At 36.1% G+C, this 10,056-nt stretch overlaps 1 protein-coding gene across 2 annotated transcripts in view; it reads right to left on the reverse strand.

Moving 5' to 3' along the window:
- The window catches only part of ARMC2 (armadillo repeat containing 2), a 108,269-nt gene extending 98,545 nt beyond the window's left edge, over positions 1-9,724 (reverse strand). The window contains exon 1 of one of the 2 annotated variants that reach the window (XM_072141819.1): positions 9,638-9,724. In XM_072141819.1, the coding sequence (XP_071997920.1) occupies positions 9,638-9,684 (47 nt within the window). In that variant the 5' untranslated portion in view covers positions 9,685-9,724. Of the gene's footprint in view, positions 1-6,505; positions 6,632-9,637 lie in introns of those variants that run through there. The other variant, XM_072141822.1, reaches the window with a different exon arrangement.
- Positions 9,725-10,056: the final 332 nt, after the last annotated feature.

A 10,056-nucleotide genomic window follows, 5' to 3' on the forward strand; every position in this document is an offset into this window, starting at 1 on the left:
GTAAAATCCAAGCCCACAAGAAAATGTTTTCACCAATTTCCTTGCACTTGGAATTTTTTTCCCGCTTCCCAGTACATGGCATGGATCTAAAAGAACTTAATTTTGGGCCTCCTACTATATTGCACATCAGGTAGGCGATTGTTGGATGACCTACATTATCATGATGGGTTACCTTTAACGGAACCTGTCAGCAGAAATGGACCTAGTAAATCACTACCAGTATGTTGTCAAGCAGATGAACACTTCCTCATCATGTTTCTTTCATGCCACAGTGTGGTGGCATTATCCAGAAAATCAACTTTGAAGTGATGTGAATTGGTTGTATGAAGTCAAGGAGTTGGAGACTGAAATCAAGCTCTCTCTTCCTCAGAAAAACCATTTCACTGTAATTAATGTTTCTGCTTCCAGAGACATCACTAACAGGATCTCCTGAAGTCCGATACATGAGTTATATCACAGAGGAGGAGGCATTCAGAGCTCCCCACCTTGACTTCAGTGTTAAACTGTTTGACTTTATACAATTAATTTTCACTTCAAAATTGATTTTCTGGATGATACCACCACACTGAACCATGAAAGAAACAATAACTAGAAGGTGTTACGCTGCCAGACAATATTCTGGTAGTGGTTTATTAGGCCAATTGCTGATGACAGGTTTCCTTTAACATCTTAAAGGGATGACCGCATTTCAGAAAATAATTGATATTGTTTGTATACTGAAAAGTTAAACAAATTATGAACATCCTTTCTGTATCAATTCCTCATTGTTTTCTAGATCTCTTCTTGCGCTCATTCTATTGGAAGCTTCATAGTTTACTTCCAGTGGATAGAAATCTGTCCACGGTCATGCAATATCACACAGGTGTACAGCTCTTTATAACATACAGCTTTGATTACTCTCTGTGATGTGCACCTGTGTGACATCACATGACCATGGAGTGATTTATATCCAGTGGAAATAAACATATAAACTTTTTATAGAATGGCAGCAAGCAGAGATCTAGAAAGCTGCGAAGAATGTATAAAGTAAGTATATGCATTTTTTTTAATCATTTTAATTATTGTTGCAAAGGTCTTAACAAATCAAGTCAATTTCCAAAAGGTATTCATAGGGGGACATGTATCATAGTTTTTTTTTTCTTTGGTGTATTTTTTAGACATTTAGATGGTCTTTTTTGCACCTTATGTATGATCCTGCCTTTTTTTTTGACAGGCACAAATTTTGGCTTCTTTTTGAGACTTTTTATTGCAAATGCCTCAAACCCACATGGACACAAGGAACGTGAGGGTTTTATATGCAGGAGTAGACACTACTGTTAATTTTGGATTTGAGGCCATGTCCTGCATTTTTAAGAACTCTAGTTACACCCCAGTGAGATGATGACATATGACGTCACACGTTGTGTTAAGGGTGTGGCCACCCGTTGCATTTTGATTGCGCTTTGAAACCCATTACAACAGTTGAGGAGAGGCAATTCGCCTAATTACATTACTTTACAAAACGCACCTGTTTACAATTGTTAACACATGTGTTTTGTAAATGGAAATGTTAACAGTTATGTAATAAGGCAAATCACCTCTCCTCAACTTTTGTAATGCATTTCAAAACGCAACCATTGCATAAATTTTTTTTTAAAAACAGGTTAATGTGCAAAATTTTAAACATTTAAAGCATGTGAAATAATTCCAATTAACATGTTTAATTAAAATTAAAAATAATTAAAAATAATCTTTCCTTCACACCTGCCCTGGATCAGGTGCAGATTTGCAACCTAAAAAGTTTCAAAAACAAGCAAAAAAAGTGAAAAGTTGCACGGAACATCTGGAAAATAAAGATACATAAGGCACACTCCTCAAAGTGCAGACCAAGGTGTACTTGAAAATCGACAGCAAAAGTCACAGTGAAAAGTTGCAAAAACAACAAAAGTCGCAAAAATAAGACAATTTAACAGAAATACTGATACTTGTCCCCCATAGATACCTAGTTGCAGAATTGGTTCTCCTAGCTAGTAATTTAATGCATACCTCTAATTGTTCTTTAATGTGTATTGCATGAGTTCTATTATTTTTATTTTATTCTTCCCATTGTATATGTATGTAATTTATTTATTTAAACCACTACCTGATTCAATGTAATACCCTACCTGTGTATGCTAGTAGATTAATGGGGAAAAATCTATTGACATCATCCTTTTAATTAAAAAACAAAAAGTAACATATAAAAAAGTTATAAGAGATTGTGTATAAAAGGTAGCATAAAATTACATTGGTGACTGACAAAATAAAAAAGTCTAAACATTAAACACAGCACAGCACATAAGAATAAGTAAATAATATCTGGTAAATAAGGGGTTAATACCATGGTCATGAAGAGGTTAATGAAAATACTACCATCCATGAGAATGATAGCATGATCTTTTTTAAAAACAACCTGATAAACTGAAATAGAAGCAAAATACACAGAGTATGTATAGGTCATCTACGTCCTGTTTTCTTCTAGAAACATGGAAGCAAAAAAGAAATAAAAATATACTTACTGCATGTAATATTTTATCTGCAGCCAAATTATTAGCATTTTTATTCATGTAGGCTTTAACAGCAAGATTTCAAGATGAAATCCTACGGGCAGAGAGGTTGTGTTATATGAGGGTAGCTGAGAAAGAAGGTTATTGTGGCTATACTAAATATCTGGGTCAGTGAAGAGCTATGCTTGGTTACTTTTGTTCACTACTTGAATTATTCACTATGACAAGATTTCACTCTTTGTATTATTACTAACCTTTTCTCTACTTTTTTTGGAAACAGACAACACTGCTTGCATCATTTGGCTGAGATTTAAATAGCTATACATAACATGCTTCTCCTGGATACACAGCACCCAATCGGTCATCACGTCAGCTGCTCCCTACCTATCATCTTAGTTAAGCCACTTCTCCTCCGCCAGTAGCAGGAGAGGCCTCAAATCAGACACAGACCAATGGCTTTGCTGTCACTAAGGGAGGGAAATACAGAGAGCTATTGAAGGTCTGTGGTATGTGTCAGAGCTTTTTATTGTAGAGCTGTGAATTTGCTTTTTGTGCTGATTTCACAAAAGAATAGCAAAATCTGTTTTTGAACACCTCTGCACGTAGACAAAGCAGATCTCTGCATGGTTAATCCAAAATAAAACATTTATAACAAATTACAATTCAGTTCAGCTTAAAAAAGAATAGATTTTTGCACAGTTAACCATGTCTTTACCTCATGAGGAAAATGCTACATAATGCAAGAAGCTGTTATATGATGCGTTAACAATTTGACATAATTTTTACTAGGTGTGACTGCATTAACACCATTAACCTTAGCAGCCTCTCAAAATAATGAATTAGTAAAACAGCTAAAGATTTACTATACAAATAATTTCACAATCCTCTAAGATCTAGAGTATTTATTTACAACACTAATACTATGGCAATAGGTCAATCTCAGGGTGGGACTTTTAAGTTGGCCTTGTTAATACCTTGATGTTCCTGGAAATTTTAGGGATAATATTGCATATATACTTGTTATAATCACTGCAATGAATACACATTTGTAATTAAATATATCATTTAGATGACCCAGTATACAAGTCAGTGTGAAAATGCTAACCTCATCTATAGTTACCTTTATATTGCAGACAACCTATTTTGCAGCATTGCACATTTTTTCAGAATTTAAAAAGAGAATAAGAGACAGTAAACAGCACACAGGAGTCCGGGGTTTAGACAGTCTAGTACATAGCATTGATAACACAAAAGGAAAACAGGTCCAGATACTTTCAAAGCATCTTGTAATAATAATGTATTAAAATACAGAATTCTACAATATTCAGCATGTAGGTTAACTTATATGCTAAGGAGTTGAAATAAGACTTCTAGAAAAAGAATATACAAATTGCTATAGAGAAAATAAAAACATGGAGACCGTACACATATATATAACACAGTGAAAATACTGGACATTTAATGAAAATATAACAGCCTTTATTTTGTACTTTTCTGTTATTATATCTGATATTTTTTCCATAATTATACTTTCACATGTATATAATACATATGTATTTTATATAAAATAAACTATAAACATTTACAAATATGTAAGACTTGTGTCATAACACCATTGCATTTTTTTAAATAGTTTTTCAAATGACTGGGCAATAGTTAGATAAAATTATTTTAGTTTTCATATCTGCATATTTTATCTGCCATGATCCAGCAATGCTAGTATCGTCAACTTTACTAAATGTTTTATGATGGAACTTATAAAAAAGGAAGGTGTCTGTTGCATTATGCATAATTTTACATCAGGAATTAAAAAGATCTATGAATTGATCCCTAACTGTTCATATGTCATTGACAGGTAAGAAACATAGTCTAAGTTCATGGTACATATAATAAAACATAAATGCCAAAATTGGGGTTAAATTATGAAGACAATTTAAGGCCTTATCACTGAGTCGTAATGTAGATAATTTATCAACATATCTTATATAAGGCCCGGTGATCATCTCTCTCTCTCTCTCTCTCTCTCTCTCTCTCTATATATATATATATATATGCTGGAATATTAATTATAGTCTTTTCGGTTGATTTACATAACTCTATTTATTCAGCTGAAAGTCGGTAAATCTGAAGTTGAACAATTTTTGCTATGCTATGTTACAGTAAACCATGCAACCATTATATTAATGACGTTCATTACAATTAATTATACTATGTGCAGAATTCCTGAAAAGCTCTTGAGTGATAAGTCTTATGTATTCTAAAAAGCAAAATTAAAATCCAAATGTATATAGTGATAAAAAAATTCATATAAAAGTTCATGAAAAGAACACTATATGAAACAGAGACTGCGTGCCGAGTCCCTAACTTCAGCAACATGAAGATAAGGTATTTATATGAAACAGAGTAGTCTGATCATCTCTTTTATTTTAGTCTATTGCTTTACCCTTGCACATAAAATTGGGTTACTGCTGAAATCTCTGTAGTTAATGTACAATATAAATCTAGAGTTGTCTATTTTATTTATGAAGAAGTTTGCATAAACTTGTAAGATCTTAATGCTAACAGTGGGGGACTTTGGGGGAAATTAATTATTCCGTCTCCGGCAGTACAGAGATGGAGAACACTAGTCTTTGCTGTGACAGATTTTAGAGCTACACCCTCCCTAATTTTTTGGTGCTGTGACAATTATCTACCCCATAATTTTCCTGAGACCACGCCCCTTTTCTGAAGGTCACGTCAGAAAAGTGAAAAAAATTGTATAAAAACCTCCATATATGTTGCAAAAGGTGTTTTAGCCCTTTTTTCTCCTCAGGTGATTAATGAATTCCCCCTAATATATTTAAAATAATGGGAATCTACAATTGTTAGTTTAAAGGCTTTAGGAGACAAGTCTTATTCAAGAAGCTAAAAATTACATAATTTAGTCCTCAGGGTGCAAAGTTTTCGCAAAAATTGTTGCATCAAGCTGATATTTATGTGATTCCTGAAGCTATTTTGTAAAGTTTTTGACAAGCTGACCAATCATACCTAAAATACAGTCAGTGTTTTTATTCAGCCAAGTTTCATTTTACAGTCCCTCTGTCTTGGTTTCTTGCAATCTCCATGGATGAGCCCTTGGCAGCTGCCACTGCCTTATGACAACATGGACAAGCAGGTCTCACAATCCCACTACTCTATAACTGGCACTATTCCTCAACTCTCGCCACATTGCATTGTCAACTGGTCCAAGCCAATTACATCATTCAGTTACATCATGCTGCTAAAATTTATTACTGTGGCAATTTTGGTTCTCTTGTCAATTACTTCACTACTATGGATTGTGTTTAGTCTGTCTCTTAGCCTCAAATGTAGTCTGTCTTCATCCTGTTTCCACTTTTCTGGTAGCTTTTTATAACTGCATTGCTTGTTTGTTTGTTTATTTTCTGTCCTAATCGAGTTGACTTTGGGGTATCATTTTCAGAATTGCCACAGTTAAAATAATTTAGCAAAAATGTATTTCTTCTTATTATAAAATGTCTGACTTTACAGCTATTTCTGGAATGCTAAAAGTATCTTGACCTAATGAAATATATTAAAATATTTAGGTCTATTTGCATATTCAAACCCTAAGCCCATTATCGGATAGAAGACTCTGTAGTACTGATTGTATCATGTAACTATGTATACATCAATATTGTCTTCTTGGCATCCATGTAAATAAACAAAGATCCAAAGAACTGACACACCAAAACTAACAGATAAAACTCCTCATATAAATATCAGAATCAAAAAAATACATTTATAAATGCTAAATCTGATAATACAGGAAATGATTTGATTTAAAATGAGTCTCACCCAGAGAATCCCTCTAAGATAAACCTTATGAAAGGCAATGCACCAGTGTGAACATCAACATAGATTGTTAGAAACATATTGATAGAAACTATAATACAAACAAGTAAAATCATATTTGGTATAATAGAAAGGAAACATATATTTACCTGCTAAAAATGAAAGCATTGTCAGGGTTAATAAAAGACTGAAATATCTTTAGTGGGAGTTGCTGCTATCAATCTCAGCTGCCTCGCTGTGGATAGCTACAGCAGTATCTGTGTATAGTCTCTTTGCTTCTAAACAATGAATTGAGGTCAGTAAGAAACTGTCTACGATTCACAGGGATTGCGAGAGTCACAGCCAGAGCTAATTAAACTCCCTATAGGACAACATGAAATAGTAACTGACAGGATATCTTACTTAGATCCATAAAGGGAGACTATCGGGTCACGCTGGACCGCCCTTTGATACCTCTCTCTTTCCTCCAGAACCTGAGTGATTTTAGCTGCCACTACTCATCATATATAAGGCTCACGAGACACCTTGCATAGATTATGCCCTAATACCATATTACATTTGCAAATCTATTAATTTAGGTATTGTCTATTCTGAGTTAAGGAATCGTTAGAACACAAGAAGGCTCTTATTAAAATTAAGTTTTAATATCAAAAGGGACAGTGCTTACAAACAAAAAGGGTCATGATACAAAAAGGGTGACAAATTAAGCAGACAAATAAATACAATGCAAAAATAACAGTTTGATAAAATAAAAGCCATAAAATCAATCAGTCTATCTGCTATGGATCCCCAAAGAATGATCAATTCCTAACTGCAAAGTTCTACCTAAGTATGATTCTAACATAACCTGTAATGATTAAGGAGTATGCTAATTGCTTTTTACAATTCATGATGTTTATGACCTCTATATGCCTCATGAGGATATAGTCCTAATATTTTGGGAGTTAGTTCATTGGTACCTGTTGCTGATGGGTCATTTGTTTGCATCTGACATGGTTACATAGAGGTTAATGGAATTATTAGGGAAAAGTATGTGGCCGAAATATGAATTATGCCACATATCCTTATGATGTGTATGGCAAGAGTGGTTTTTCTAGCTGTCAGGATTCGGGATCAGTGGATCCTGTGGACCACCCTGGGAGGTGGTACTAGCCAACACCCAGGACTGGAATCTAAGTGGCACCTGGTCTTTACCAGAGCCCACCGCAAAGCGGGATGGTCTTACTGCGGCAGGTTACCACCAGGTCGTTCCACGGGTGCGACTAGCCTGCGGTGGCAGCCGAGATTGAGGTACCTTTGCAGGAGACAGTCTCGTGGTCGTGTTTAGGCACAGGGTCAGGGCAGCCGGCAGAGATGCATGGTCAAGTCCAATCCAGGGTAAGTAATGGGAGGTCAAGGCAAATGGGAACACAGGAACACGGAACACAGGAATGCAGGAACACGGGAATATCGCAGGGGAGCTTTCTCTAAGACATAGACACAAAGATCCAGCGGGCAGAAAGGGAGGTGCCGGTTTCTAAGATGGAGGTGTAAATTTCTGACAGTGGGAACGTGCATACGGCAGTCCGCGGGGAGCAGGAGCCGGGACAGGTGAGGCTGGAGCTGTGGCTGGAGTGGGGGCACACGGAGGGACACCCGTGACACTAGCTGTGAACTGTAGTAATAATGGTTGACTTACATGTGTATGAATTACCTACTTCAAGCCATGGGGACATTTTATTGTTAACCTGTTCACTGCTGCCCTGTTTGCCGACACTGCTTTGGTTCTTAAATATGATCACTATGAGTTTTGGCCATCTTGAAGTGACAGAACGAGAATTACATCCTCATCTCCACAAAAGTCTCAGGTTACATGACTTAATGGATATTATATGCATCGAATATCTGAGTGGGTAAGATGGTCTCTTTAAGCAATAGAGCTTACTGGCACAATATGAAAAGAATCTGAACAGTTCAGTATGGATTAACTATGAAACCAGAATGTCATAGACATAATTTGCTCTCTCTGTATTTTTTACCCCCTCATAGAATAATTTAGGAATCCACTGTTAGCTTGTTTCTATTTGAACTACACAAACTTCCCTCCTCTGGGAGTGCAATATCAATGGTGTTTCTATTCATGTGAATTATCAATTATCAGACTAAACTTCCTACTAATTTATTTCCTATATTTTTACAACATTTTAGCATCCTCAGAGGTAGGTTTGTGTTCCCATCTTGGGCTTTAAACTTTTGTGTGGTTTGAGTTGTATTTTACTGCATTGGCCTATAGATGGTAGTAAATTGTCAGCATTTCTATAGCATTTCCACTATAGATGCTTCACCGTGTTGATATTACTAAACAAAAACAATAAATAATTACTTTTCTTTGGCAATGTTAAAATATAATATGTAATAATGATATTTAATAATATAGTTTAAAATTCAAAAGTATAAACAATACTTTATGTCACGATGATTGGGAATGGGGTAATCATGAGAGTACTAGTGAATTGTTAGAGGGCAGTAGTTATAACATTTTTGAATCCTGCAACTAAGCTAGGGCTTTTACAGGCAAACTGACATAAAACAGTTTATCAAATGCAGCTAGAGGTATGGTCACGACAGTGGGATACAATTGATGCTGCTAATATCTATCATTAAAGGAATGCTAGCCTCAAAATCTATAATGAGAAACCAGGGGCACTTACTCATAGATCCTGCCACCACAACTGTGATAACTGGCTTACATTTGTTATCCATGTCCTTCTTAAATAAAACCTCTTAAATTATCTCCACCCGGTTCCTCATCACTATCTGCTCACTGAACAAGTGCTGAGGGAGCAGGAGGGTGAGACAGTGCAACAGTCTGTAAATCCAAATAGCAGTGGGGCTAGGGTAGCCCCTCGGGCTCTTTAGCATAACTTTGAAAGTTGATTTTAGAAGGAAGCAGACCATGGATAACAAATATAAGAAGATTACCACAGTCACAGTGGCTGGATCTATGAATAAGTGTCCCTGGTTTATCATGCTATAGATATATATAATAGTTACTAGGTTGCAGGGGTGTCGTTAGGTCTAAAGATTTGAGGCCTGTGCCATGGATCCTTTGGCCAAGGCCCCAGATCTCTTCCAGTCAGCGATTGTCCAGCTATCCGCAGCTTTCTCCTTTCTCACCACTATTTGTGTTCTCTTGTGAGTAGTTATCGTCAGCATTAGAGATTAGGCTGATAGCAGGGCCAGGGAGTGAATTTGTGTTTTTCGGCAGCATGTGAAAGCAGGCAGAAGATGCATTCACTTACCAGCTGTGTGGCGTCTTGTGCTGCACCAGCTGCCCCCACCACGGCATCAGCTACTCACTAATATTCACTTGCATTATCAGATCGTCGGGACAGGGAGGCTGGGAGGATGCATGAGAGGGAGGAGCAAGTATGAGTCTCATTGTCCTGATTACCTACAGTACTGTGCTGTGTGAAGTTTGTTCATGTATAGAACTTATTGTACTGTTCATGCATAACTTATAGACCTGTGTTTATATATCTGTGATCTCTTGGTCATCTTATTCATGGAAAAGCATAACTGTTATTGACCTGCGTAAAGTCTGACAAAATCAGTAATAAATCTAAAAACAATGGTTTATTGGTGATCTTGAATAATGGCACTGCTATAAAATTTGTCATTGCATGTCCATTGTTCTGCTGCATCAGAGAATCACAACAGA

The sequence above is a fragment of the Engystomops pustulosus genome, chromosome 3 (assembly GCF_040894005.1).
Source record: "Engystomops pustulosus chromosome 3, aEngPut4.maternal, whole genome shotgun sequence".
Classification (NCBI taxonomy): Eukaryota; Metazoa; Chordata; class Amphibia; order Anura; family Leptodactylidae; genus Engystomops; species Engystomops pustulosus.